Source organism: Quercus robur, chromosome 2 (genome assembly GCF_932294415.1).
Source record: "Quercus robur chromosome 2, dhQueRobu3.1, whole genome shotgun sequence".
Taxonomy (NCBI): Eukaryota; Viridiplantae; Streptophyta; class Magnoliopsida; order Fagales; family Fagaceae; genus Quercus; species Quercus robur.
Window position 1 is genome coordinate 13,203,258 of NC_065535.1, and position 13,092 is coordinate 13,216,349.

The following is a 13,092-nucleotide window of genomic DNA, read 5'->3' on the forward strand; positions in this document are numbered from 1 at the left end:
CATAAGTTGTTAATTTCCCCTAAGTTTGTGGTCCGAGGAACCATGCAGTACTTAGATTCTGTTTAAAACTTGTAGAGATGCCATAAGTTGTTAATTTCCCCTAAGTCTGTGGTCCGAGGAACCATGCAGGACTTAGTTTCTGTTTAAAACTTGTATAGATGCCATAAGTTGTTAATTTTCCCTAAATTTGTGGTCTGAGGAACCATGCAGGACTTAGGTTCTGTTTAAAACTTGTAGAGATGCCATAAGTTGTTAATTTCTCCTAAGTCTGTGGTCCGAGGAACCATGCAGGACTTAGGTTCTGTTTAAAACTTGTAGAGATGGAAATGGACCAATGGGTATGCAATGATCATGGAACAAAACATAGGCAGCGCTGTTTTCATTAATAATAATATCTTCTTAAATTATTTACATTCCACGGGCGAGGCACAGTCTTTTCATCTAAGTCTTCTAGGTAATAAGCACCTATTCCAGCCACAGATGTGATGCAATACGGTCCTTCCCAGTTAGGTCCCAGCTTGCCCCAGGAAAGGTTCTTAGCGCTGCCGAGAATCTTCCTCATCACTAGGTCGCCTGGACTCAAAGGCCGCAGCTTTACATTAACATCATACCCCTGCTTTAGCTTCTAGTGATAACAGGCCATATGGATCATTACTTTTTCCCTTTTTTCCTCGGCTAAGTCTAGGTTTTTCCCTAGTAACTCGTCATTTTTTTTTTTTTGGATAAAAGTGCTAGACTTCAATGTGGGGAAGCTGTTCTCGATTGGGAGTACGGCCTCGGCCCCATAAGTCATTGAAAAAGGAGTTTCGCCCATTGACTGTTGCGGCGTCATTCGATAGGTCCATAAAACGTAGGGGAGCTCCTCCACCCATCTCCCCTTTGCATCATCCAACCTCTTTTTCAGCCCGTTCACTATGACCTTGTTCATGGCCTTAGCTTGCCTGTTTCCTTGGGGATATGTAGGAGTGGAATATCGGTTTGTGATCCCAAAGTCGCAGCAGTATTCCTTGAAGTTGTTACTATCAAACTGAAGACCGTTATCCGAGATGAGGGTGTGAGGAGTTCCAAAGCGGGTAATAATGTTTTTCCAAATGAATCTCTTGGCATCCACGTCTCTGATGTTGGCCAAAGGTTCAGCCTCTACCCATTTTGTGAAATAATCGGTGCCGACTATTATGTATCGCTTATTCCCTGCTGCTTTAGGGAAATAACCGACAATATCAAGACCCCACTGAGCAAACAGCCAGGGGCTGGAGAGGGGGTTAAGGACTCCCCCTAGTTGGTGGATATTTGGGGCAAATCTCTGGCATTAATCACACTTCTTTGCATATTCTTGGGCCTCTCTCTGCATGTTCGGCCACCAGTACCCTTGGGTGAGTGCCCCATGTGCCAGCGATCTTCCTCTTGTGTGACTTCCACAAACTCCCTTATGTAGTTCTTCGAGCAAGGATTCGGATTCCTCTGGGTGTATACATAATAGGTATGGGCCAGAATAGGAACGCCAGTATAGCTTGCCAGAACCGAGGAGCATTCCTCCGTATCTTCTCGGCCTCCAGTTTCCCTTCTGGTAACGTATCGTCTTTGAGGAAGTTCATTATAGCATCCATCCAGCTGGGATTCTTTCTAATCTGATGGATCCGAGCTGTGTCTCTTCCAGTTGAACTTGTCTGGCATAAATCCTCAACAAGGATCATTCGTGGCAGATCATGTGCAAAGGATGTGGCAAGAATGGCCAGCGAATCTGCATGTGTGTTCCCACTTCTGGAAACATGCGTCAGATTAATGGATTCAAAGTCTAATTGCAAGCGTTTGACTCGACCGAGATACTCTTGCATTCTAGCATCTCCAGCTTCTAACTCACCCATTACTTGGCCAACTACCAATTTGGAGTCCGAGAATGCTTCCATTGCCTTTCCGCCCAATTTTTGAACCATCATCATTCCTTGAAGTAAAGCTTCGTACTCGGCCTCGTTGTTCGTAGCCGAGAACCCGAGTCTTAGCGATTTTTCAATGGCAATACCTTCGGGCGATATTAGAACTAGCCCAATTCCCGATCCTTTTTGGTTGGCCACGCCGTCCACGTAGACTTTCCAACGCGAGATCCCCCGTGCTGAGATTGTGCCAACCGATTTTCCATCCATGTCTTCCTTCTCCGTTATTGTTTCTATAGAGGATTCAGCGAATTCTGCGACTAGGTCCGCGAGGACTTGACCCTTGACAGAGGACCTAGGCATGTATTTAATATCAAAGGCCCCCAAAAGTGCACTCCACATGGTGATCCTTCCTGTGTAATCGGCGTTTCGGAGCACCGATCGAAGGGGAAGCTGGGTTAGAACAATGACCGTGTGTGCTTGAAAGTAATGAGGGAGTTTTCACGTGGCATGCACTACCGCTAGAATTGCTTTCTCCAATGGCAAGTAGCGCACTTCAGCCTCATGTAATGATTTACTTATGTAATACACTGGTCGCTGTATTCCATTATCATCCCGTATCAGTACCAGGCTTACAGCATGAGGGGCTACTGCTATGTATGCGAACAGTACCTCGTCCGCCTTAGGGCTAGACATGATGGGTGGTTGCGACAAGTATTCTTTAAGTTGCTAGAAGACCAGGACACAATCCTTCGTCCACTCAAACCCTTTCCACTTATTTATTAAGAGGTAGAAAGATCGGCATCGATCTGCAGATCGTGATATGAACTTGTTCAACGCTGCGATCATGCCAGTGAGTTTCTGCACTTCTTTTGGATTCCGAGGAGTCTGTAGGCTATTAATCGCCTTGATTTGATCTGGGCTTACCTCTATTCCTCTGTGAGTTACCATATAGCCTAGGAATTTCCCAGATCCGACCCCAAATGAACACTTGGAAGCATTGAGCCGCAACTTATGCTCCCTTAAGATGCCAAAGATGATCTCCAGGTCTTTCACGTGCTCGGATACCACCTTACTTTTTACCACCATATCGTCTATGTAGACTTCAATAACCTTGCCTAGCTGAGGTTCGAACATTCTGGTCATCATCCTTTGGTAGGTTGATCCTGCGTTCTTTAGTCCGAAAGGCATCACCTTATAGTGGTAGTTTCCGACGGGTGTCATGAACGTCGTTTTCTCCTGATCCTCTAGTGCCAGTGGTATCTAATGATAGCCTTGGAAGGCGTCCAGGAAGCTCATTCGAGGGTGGCCTACAGTCGCATCTACCAATCAGTCAATTCAAGGTAACGGGAATGGGTCTTTCGGGCATGCCTTGTTCAAGTCTGTGAAGTCCACGCAGACTCGCCACTTCCCCGTTTTCTTTTTTACCACCACCGTATTTGCCAGCCATTCGGGGTAAAAGACTTCTTTGATAGCCCCTGCCTTTTTCAGTTTCGTCACTTCGTCTCTAACGGCACTGGCATGTTCTTTCGAGGGACGTCGGGGTGGTTGCTTCTTTGGAATGGAAGATGGGTTAACATTCAAGTGATGAAAAATGAGACCAGGGTCAACCCCCGGGGCATCGTAAGCGTCCCACGCAAACACATCAACATTTCTCCTCAGAAACCCGACCAGTTCCTCTTTTTCTTGAAGAGGCAACTCTGAGCTGATCTGGAAAAATCTCTCTGGGTCATTGTCAACGATAAACCTTTCCAAACTTTCACACCTTATCTCCTTGGCTAGCCCACTGACTGGTCCTGCTGAGGTGGCTGGTTACTATAAGTTTTCAGAAGCCGAGGACTCGGCCTTGGGCCGACGTGAGATGGCGGCCACCATACACTGCCTAGCCATGGCCTGATCTCCACGAATTTCTTCCACTTGGCCTCCAGACGGGTATTTTACCTTTTGGTGAAGTGTGGAAGACACGGCTTCTAGGGCATGGATCCATGGCCTAGCTACTATTGCTGTGTAGGGCGAGTAGGCATCGACCACGATAAAGCCCACTTCCACCACCTCTGACCCGGTCTGGATGGGTAATCTGATCTGCCCTTTTGGCATAACTGTCTTCCCTTCAAAGCTGATAAGGGGAGAGTCATAAGCCGTTAAATCCTCCGGCCTTAAGTTTAGCCCCTTGTATAGATCAGGGTACATTACCTCTACCGCGCTGCCCGGGTCTACCAGTACCCTCTTCACGTCGAAACCTCTGATTCTCAGCGTAATTACTAAGGCATCGTCGTGAGGTTGGATAGTTCCCCTTTTATCTTCGTCCGAGAATCCTAATATTAAAGGGCTTCCCTTTTTAGACCGTTTACATTCTTTTTCCCTGTCCTTGGCAGAGAGCCGAGCTATAGACAGCACCCAGGAAGGAAATGAGCCGGTTCTTCCTGGAGCGGTGAGGATGATGTGTATCGTCCCCGTGGGAGGTCTTAATGATACGTCTTTTCGAGGTTCTTGCATTTCCTGGCCCAGATGACCACTTGAGGGGTGCAAAAGGTGACGTAACTTTCCTTCTTGGACCAGCTGATCTAGGTGGTTCCATAGATTCCTGCAATCCTCAGTGGCATGTTCATGATCCTGATGATAGTGACAATACAGGTTCTGGTTACGTTTCGAAGGGTCCCCAGCCATTTTTCTCGGCCATCTGAAAAAGGGTTCGTTCTTGACTTTCTCCAGAACTTGCTGTACTGGCTCTCTGAACACAGCATTAACCGTTTGCATGTTGCTTTGTCCAGCCTGTCTTGAAAAATCTCTCCTCGGCAGGTTATGGTTATATCGTTCCGACCTAAAATCATTCCCTTTGGGGGGAATGATCTTCTCCTTTCCTTTTCCTTGTAGCTGATCTTCTTTCACCCTTTTGTACTTGTCAATCCTATCCATCAACTGATGAACGTTAGCAACGAGTTTACCAATGAGAGATTTCCTTAAGCCATGCTCGGTGGGGAGACCGCTTTTGAATGTGCTGATAGCGACATCATCGTGGTTCTCATCCAACTCGTTATACATCTCCCAATACCTATCCGAATACGCCTTTAGGGTCTCTCTTTCGCGCATGGACAAGGACAATAATGAACTTAGGGGTCGAGGGACTCTGTTATTTGTAATAAAGCGGGAACAAAAAGCCTGAGTGAGCTGCTTATAAAAGCTTATGGAATTTGTCTTCAGGCTGTTGAACCATCTCATCGCCATTGGCCCCAAGCTGGATGGAAAAACTTTGCATATCAGAGCCTCATTTTGGGAGTGGATGGCCATTCTTTGGTTGAACTGGCTCACGTGCTCCACCAGGTCTACTCGGCCGTTGTAGATGGCAAACGTTGGTTGATTAAAACGTCGGGGTAATTTAGCCCCTTCGATCCTGTGCGTGAAGGGTGATCTGGAGATCTGATCCAATGCCTTGTTCATGGTGTCATTACTCAATCCCTTGCTAGATGGGCTCTCATACCTTCGTGCAGGGCGCACCTCCTTCTCGTAAGAAAAAGTTTCGCTCGGGGGAGTTCTCGACCTCCGTCTGTAGCTGACATCCTCCACCTCCTCATTAGAGGACGCATCTGAACTGGAGGGAGATTGCTTTTGCCGTGCATGGCGCAGCTTTCTTTTCAGGTCTTCTATCTCTCGTTGCATGGCCTGATGATCGTTACGCCTTCGGGATGCACAACTACCTATTTGGGTATGGCTTTGGCTGGTCTGGGTAGTATGTACGATTCCCTTATAATTCCCTCCATTGCCTAGATTTGTTCCCGGGTTGGGAGGATTATTTTGCCATTGAGAGCCAACAGGTTCCGTCAGTTGAGGGTTAGCTTGGTGGGGATTCCCCTAGTGTGGACCTAATTCTGCCATGCCTAACCATTGCACTTGCCAACACTTAAGTTCTCCCCACAGACGGCGCCAATTGTAGGGGAACAATTTGGTGACCCAATCCTTGTCGCTCAAGTCTTAGTCCAAAAGGTCCCACACAATGAATTTTTGTAGAGTATGGGTTAAAGAACTCGGTTTCAGTTAGTTTAAATGGTTTGATGCATGGGTTAAGGGAATACACAAACAAAAACGAAAATGCCACTCTGTAGAAAGGTCTCCAGAAATGATAAGGCTAAGAACTTGATTCATAGATATCGATCAATGCAGTGAGGCTTCTCTACAGTATTCTCTCCTTTTTTCCACCGTCCCCTCTCTTAGGGGACTTTTACATATTATATAGGGCCTTTCATATCATCTGGGCTTTACACTTGTAGATCATCCAAACCTCCATTTGTGCACCTGTCCCATCAGACACCCCTCTCAATTTTGTGAGTTGCGGTAGCTAAGGTAGTACTGTTCAGGGGTCTTCTCCTCATTAATGCGGCCAGGAGAGTAGTTGTAATGCATTTAATGTGGTAATGGCAGCCTTTTCTGAGATATTTTGGGATTCCTTCCTTTTTACGTATTTGGAAGATGGACTATAGTGGCTAAGATGTACCTTTGCTCCGGAATTTGCAGTATCCGAGGAGAAATTACTCCTCGGACATGTTCTCTTTGCCCCAGTGGGCCTGAATAAGGATTGCTTGGGCCAGGCTGACTCCTCAGACGGGCCTGGGGCCTAGCCAGCATGTTATTTTGGGCCGATCCCCACAGTATTGATGTAATATTAATTTGTAAGTGTTTATATATATATATATATATATATATATATGAGAGTAAGTTTTTCTTAATAAACAATTAACTTTAACATTTTTCCTTGTGTAAGATTTTTAAGACATAACATGTGTTTACTTCTTTGGGTAGGGTTCCCTCACGCTTGCTGCAAGCGCTCGGCTGCAGGCTAGTCGGACATTGATCACTAGTCATGCCTAATCTCCCACGTGACATCCTACTTTGACTTTGGATCACAAAGAGAATCAATGATAAATTGACCTGTGCATGCCTTGTTCCCTCTATTCACAAGTTATATTCTTTAATAGTGTGTAATTGTATGTTAATTAAATTGGATTTGAAAATTTAAAATCAAAATAATTTTAATATAATTATTAGTACAATGATATGAATTCTAAAAACATTATGAGTTTATGATTGTAAGGGCGGTTTTTGGGGCCCAGGCCCAACAGGCAAGCGATTCTGGCCCAAAAGACCCTTAACAATGAATTTGTAGAGAGTAGGTCACAGAACTAGGTCTTGACAGAGTAAACGAAGTTATAAGCAAGTCATGCAACCATTTGGACGTGGGGATATTCCATTAAGCTTCTTGGGATAACAGTCCGTGGGGCTGTATCTTATGCTTTGTTTACAGAACTCCTTCCTCTTTCTCCCTTTTTTCTCCTTTTCCCTTTTTTCTCTCGATCCCCTTGGCCATGGGGATTTTCTTCTCTTATATAGCATCCTTCGAACGATAATGACCCTACACTTGTTAATCATCTGGGCCTCTACTTGAGTGCCTGTCCCATAGGACATCCTTCTTCTTTTCTGTGAGTTGCACTGGCCAAGATAATTCTGTTCTCCTGTCCTTTCCACATTAATGCGGCTGGAAAAGTAGCTTCCTTGCATTTAATGCGGCAGTTGTGGTTGCCTCCTGAACATCCTGCATTTTCCCTTGATTTTGGATGACCGTTCACCATGTAAAGGGTGTGAATCGGCCTCCCATAAGGTGCGTCCGAGGAGGTACTCCTCCTCGGACGTCCCTTAAGCAAGCCCGGCCCAACATGATTGGGCTGGGGGGTCCTCTGCCCGTGTCTTCGCTTCCTATTGTGGTTGGGCTTAGTACGAGTACCATAGCCCAACGTTGACTGGCGAATTTTACCCCCCACAATAGCCCCTCAAAATTCCGGCTTTTTCTTCTTGGTCCGAGGAGGAAAGACGGGATTTTGATACCTACTGGACAGTTCATTGTGAATTCCTACTTCACACGTGTGGGGGGGCGCACCCTCACACGCCTCATTAATGCTGAAGGCGTTTAATGACCCAGGGGAAAGTAACTGTAGCTTTTTGGGGTTTTACACTCTTTCAATCCAACGGTTGGAGACCGGATCAACGGTGGATAACGTTTCACTTGCTCTAGACGGGAGTATGTCTGTCCAACTCCCTCTGAGTATATAAGGTTTTGAAGGCGTTCATTCCTCATTTTTGACGAACACTCCACTATCCAGAACGTCTCAGAGCCTTCTCCTTCAGCCCGTTCTTACTTTCGCCGCCATTCTCTTGAAGACTCCGTCGAGCTTCTTACCCGTAAGTGCGCGCTTCTTCTTCGTTATTCTTCATTAAACAAACTGCCTTCATGTTGTCTAGGATTAGAGGGGATGGGTAGGCTTGAAAAAATGGTAGACTCTCCGGCCGGTATGGCGGGCTTCAGGGCGAAGTATCGTATTCCACCGGAGGTAGGTTTAGAGTATTGCCATCAGGAGGACATTTTGTTCAAGAGGAGAACAGGGGAAGTCGCAATTCCAATGATAGCCTTCGTGGAAGGAGGAATGACGATTCCAATGGGGAGAATAACTAGGGACTACCTACGTGGTCATAGATTGGCCCCCCATCAATGCACCGCGAACCTGTTCCGGATCCTGGGGTGTGCCGACGCCTTAAACGACCAGATGAACCTCGGCCTTTCATGGCACGACGTGGTTCATCTTTATGAATGCCATAAGCTCGGCGACTCATACTACCTAAAGTCCAGGACTGATGAAGTGAGGTTGATATCCTACCTTCCCAAGTCCAGCAAAGGCTTAAAGGACGACCATTTGATCGTCTCCGGACCATGGCATGACGGCCTTCACTGTCCGACTAGGGCGGGAACGCCAGGTGGGGTGTCATAGAACTAGATTCCGTGGGGAGGACCTTAGTTTTGAGCTCCCCTCCCCCCTTTTTTCTTTTTATTTTAAACTTGTTGGTTTGGTTACATGCCTCCTCGGACTAACATAAACCCTTTAACGGCCTTTGCAGACAAGGAGCGAACATCCCCTCGGCTGAGCTTAGTCAACATCCAGGCTCTAAATTACCTCCTGCGGTCTGAGATCTTCATAAGCGAGGACGGACAACTACGGTTGGCTCCTTTGATTTTGGACTACGTTCCCCTCACTCGATCCTTGGTAGACGTCGGCCAAGCTATAAGGGCTGGCAGTCCGAGATTGGCACGCATTGACGTGTCCATACCAGGGTTCCTCGCTGCAACAGACTTACCTCCTATTCAGCTGCCTCCCTAACGTGCCTTTCCCCTAGTGGTTATCCCGGAGGAGGAGGCTGGTTCTTCGCATTCATCCTTAGAGGAACAAATAGACCAGTTCCAATTTACCGAGGAAGGAGAGGTGTCGGTTAGAGTAGTAGAGCTCTCGGACTCCAACACCGATCTAAACCGCGCCTCAGCGGCTCCTGATACTGGTTTAGTCATCGCACAACCTGATATCAGCGAAGAGACTGAAGAAGAAGGAATGGATTTGCAGCCAAGGACTGGCCTCAGGGGCCTTCTATCTAACAGGAGCAAGGGGCAATCCTCCAAGGATGTCTCAAAGGGACAAACTGCCCCTAAGACTCCTACTCCTCCTCTCCATCTCTCGTCGGATGCGGCGCTGCAGCCTATGCCTAACTTAAGGCGAAAAGGGCCTGTAGAAGAAACGGAGGAGGGAGAGATTGGCCGTGAAAAGGACGGGCCTAAAAAGAAGGGCAAGGAGATGAAAGAGCCTTGAGAAAAGAGGACTAGGTCCACTGATAGCCGAGACGAGGCAGCCATTCGTAGGGAACAACGAACATGGTCGCCTCGGATTGAATTAGACGGTGCCCCGATCCCCTAGGATGCGACCCTATGGGAATCCCAATGAGGGCAGGCATCATTCTTGGCCGAGGCCCTGCAGCAGCCTCTTCTCTTGCCTCGTGATATGGAGGGCCTCAAAAAGACTCGTTAGCCAGAACTTTTCATGTCATTGAAGAGGGACATGGTCATGGTAAGTGGGATCTTCTATCTCGTCTCTATATTGTGTACCCTCTTATCGTCATGTTTTAATAAGGTTTTTTATTTCCTTCCTAGTGCAGGTTACTCAACAAATTTTTTTTGTTGAGGAATGGGCCAAAAAAGCTCGTGAGGATTTGCATAGGGAGGCTCAATCCCGCTCTGCCGCCGAGAAGGCCGCTGGCGATCTCAAACTAGATTTTGATCGCCAGAGTAATGAAATAAAGGAGGTGAAGAAGGCTCATGCGAGTGCAGAAGCCGGCCTTAAGAATGCCGAAAAGCAAGCTGACGACCTGCGCATACAGCTCCGCCAATCTGAGGAGAAACTTACTGCGGAGCAGCAGGCAGTTTCAAAGCTCAAGGCTGAGCTCACGGACCAAGGAGGAGGCCCGCTTGGCCAGGGAAGCTGCTGAGAAGGCTATGGCGGCTTCATATGAATGTGGAGTCCATGATACTGAGGTTAGGTTGGCAGAGGAAGTTGCCACCGTCTGCAAGGAATACATCACCACGTCCTGGGGTGTAGCCCTGGATCGGGCAGCCGTCCCAGCAGATTCTGATCTCAGGAAGGTTGAGAACATCTTTTTCCCAGAGGACATACGCGAGGTTCCTGACGAGGTTGCCTCTATCGAGCCTCTTCCAGCAGACTCCTCTATTTCCAAGGCTGGGGGCACGAAGCAGGCTGCGCAGGGCAAGTCACCTGAGGACAGCCTTCGTATCAGCGAGATCCTTGCACAGGCCAAGGAGATTGCCCCGGAGAACCAGGCAGCAGATGATCAGCCCGCTCCGACTTAGGGCTCTTAGGAAAGTAGTATAGGAATTTATTTGTTTTGCTTTTCGTGTTTTGTTCTGTTTTGCGTTGTTAATGTTTGTGAACAGAACCACTTTTGAGCTTCAATGATAATGGTTATTTCCTTTCAGATATCATTGTTTTATTCTCTTTTGTTTTCATCATGAATGGATATTAGTTCTGTCACTTACTGTTGAAAGTTAAGTATAAATGAATGAATACATGAAAATAACGATAGTTCATAATTAGACAAAAACGGCTGCGAAATTAATTTCCCCCAAGTCTGTGGCCGAGAAGCCATGCAGGACTTGGGTTATGTTTAACATACAGTGAGAATCGTATCACAGTTAATTTCCCCCAAGCTTGTGGTCCGAGGAGCTATGCAGGACTTGGGTTCTGTTTAACACTTAGTGAGAATCATATCCGGTTAATTTCCCCCAAGCCTGTGGTCCGAGGAGCCATGCAGGACTTGGGTTCTGTTTAACACTTAGTGAGAATCGTATCCGGTTAATTTCCCCCAAGCCTGTGGTCCGAGGAGCCATGCAGGACTTGAGTTCTGTTTAACACTTAGTGAGAATCGTATCCGGTTAATTTCCCCCAAGCCTGTGGTTCGAGGAGCCATGCAGGACTTGAGTTCTGTTTAACACTTAGTGAGAATCGTATCCGGTTAATTTCCCCCAAGCCTGTGGTCCGAGGAGCCATGCAGGACTTGGGTTCTGTTTAACACTTAGTGAGAATTGTATCCGGTTAATTTCCCCCAAGCCTGTGGTCCGAGGAGCCATACAGGACTTGGGTTCTGTTTAACACTTAGTGAAAATCGTGGCGTGGTTAATTTCCCCCAAGTCTGTGATCCGAGGAGCCATGCAGGACTTGGGTTCTGTTTAACACTTATTGAGAATCGTGGCGTGGTTAATTTCCCCCAAGCCTGTGGTCCGAGGAGCCATGCAGGACTTGGGTTCTGTTTAACACTTATTGAGAATCGTGGCGTGGTTAATTTCCCCCAAGTCTGTGGTTCGAGGAGCCATGCAGGACTTGGGTTCTGTTTAACACTTAGTGAGAATCGTATCTGATTAATTTCCCCCAAGCCTGTGGTCCGAGGAGCCATGCAGGACTTGGGTTCTGTTTAACACTTATCCCAAATAGCTGTATAGTAACACGGTAGCAAGCGTGGTGTTTTTCATTAATAACAGTACCTTTTCAGGTTATTTACATTCCACGGACGTGGCACTACATGTTCGTCCAAGTCTTCCAAAAAGTACTCCTCAATGCCAGCTACGGATGAGATACGGTATGGGCCCTCCCAGTTTGGTCCAAGCTTTCCCCATGCAGGGTTCCTCGCGGTGCCCAGGACTTTCCTCAGCACTAGATCCCCGGGCGTCAAGGGCCTTGACATCACCTTGGCATCGTAGCCCTGTTTGAGCTTTTGCTGATAATAAGCTAGGTGCACCATCGCACTTTCCCTTCTCTCTTCGAGGAGGTCCAGGCTTTTCTCTAGAAGGCCGTTGTTAGCAATAGGGTTGAATGCAGTAGTCCTCTGGGTGGGGAAGTTTATCTCTAGTGGGATGACAGCCTCGGCTCCGTAGATCAATGAAAAGGGGGTTTCTCCCGTGGACCTACGAGGCGTGGTGCGGTACGTCCATAAGACGTGGGCCAGCTCTTCAACCCACCTCCCTTTCGCGTCGTCCAACCTCTTCTTCAATCCATTCACTATAGTTTTGTTGATGGCTTCCGCCTGTCCGTTACCCTACGGGTAGGCTGGTGTGGAGTATCGGTTGACAATCCCCAGTTCATTGCAATATTCTCTAAAAGCCTTGCTGTCAAATTGGAGGCTGTTGTCCGAGATCAGGGTGTGCGGGGTCCCGAACCTAGTGATAATATTTTTCCAAATAAATTTCTTGACATCGACGTCCCTAATGTTTGCCAGCGCCTCAGCTTCGACCCATTTCGTGAAGTAATTGGTGCCGACAAGAAGAAACTTCTTGTTCCCGGCAGCTTTGGGGAACGGCCCTAGTATGTCTAGGCCCCATTATGCGAATGGCCAAGGGCTGGACAACGGGTTAAGTACTCCGCCAGGCTGATGTATGTTCAGGGCGAACCTTTGGCATTGGTCACACTTCTTCACATATTCCAGAGCCTCCTTATGCATGCTCGGCCACCAGTAACCCAGCGTCATGGCCCTGTGGGAGAGGGACCGGCCCCCCGTATGGCTTCCACAAATCCCTTCATATAACTCCTCCAGGATGAGTTTCGTAGCCCCTGGGTGCACACACAGCAAGTATGGCCCTGAGAACGAGCGTTTGTAAAGTTTGGAGTCCTCGGACAACCAGAATCGAGAAGCTCTCCTCCTGATTTTGTTAGCCTCAACCTTATCGTCTGGTAAGGAGTCGTGCTTTAAGAACAGGACCAGAGGGTCCATCCAGCTAGGTCCTGCCCCGACGTTGTGTACCCGAATACCGTTGGGCTCCTCTTCCGTTGGGCGGCAGAGGTCTTCAACT

At 47.6% G+C, this 13,092-nt stretch overlaps 2 protein-coding genes across 2 annotated transcripts; both read right to left on the bottom strand.

Moving 5' to 3' along the window:
- Window positions 1-1,427: 1,427 nt before the first annotated feature.
- LOC126695085 (uncharacterized) lies at window positions 1,428-2,141 on the bottom strand. The gene has a single exon (XM_050391702.1). The coding sequence runs from the start codon at window positions 2,139-2,141 to the stop codon at window positions 1,428-1,430; it is 714 nt and encodes a 237-aa protein (XP_050247659.1).
- A 1,545-nt stretch (window positions 2,142-3,686) lies between these two features.
- Window positions 3,687-4,787, bottom strand: LOC126695094 (uncharacterized). Its single transcript, XM_050391715.1, has one exon. The coding sequence runs from the start codon at window positions 4,785-4,787 to the stop codon at window positions 3,687-3,689; it is 1,101 nt and encodes a 366-aa protein (XP_050247672.1).
- Window positions 4,788-13,092: the final 8,305 nt, after the last annotated feature.

Coding starts and splice junctions, on each gene's coding strand:
- LOC126695085 (XM_050391702.1), bottom strand. CDS start 2,141: ATGGATGGAAAATCGGTTGGCACAATCTCAGCACGGGGGATCTCGCGT.
- LOC126695094 (XM_050391715.1), bottom strand. CDS start 4,787: ATGGATAGGATTGACAAGTACAAAAGGGTGAAAGAAGATCAGCTACAA.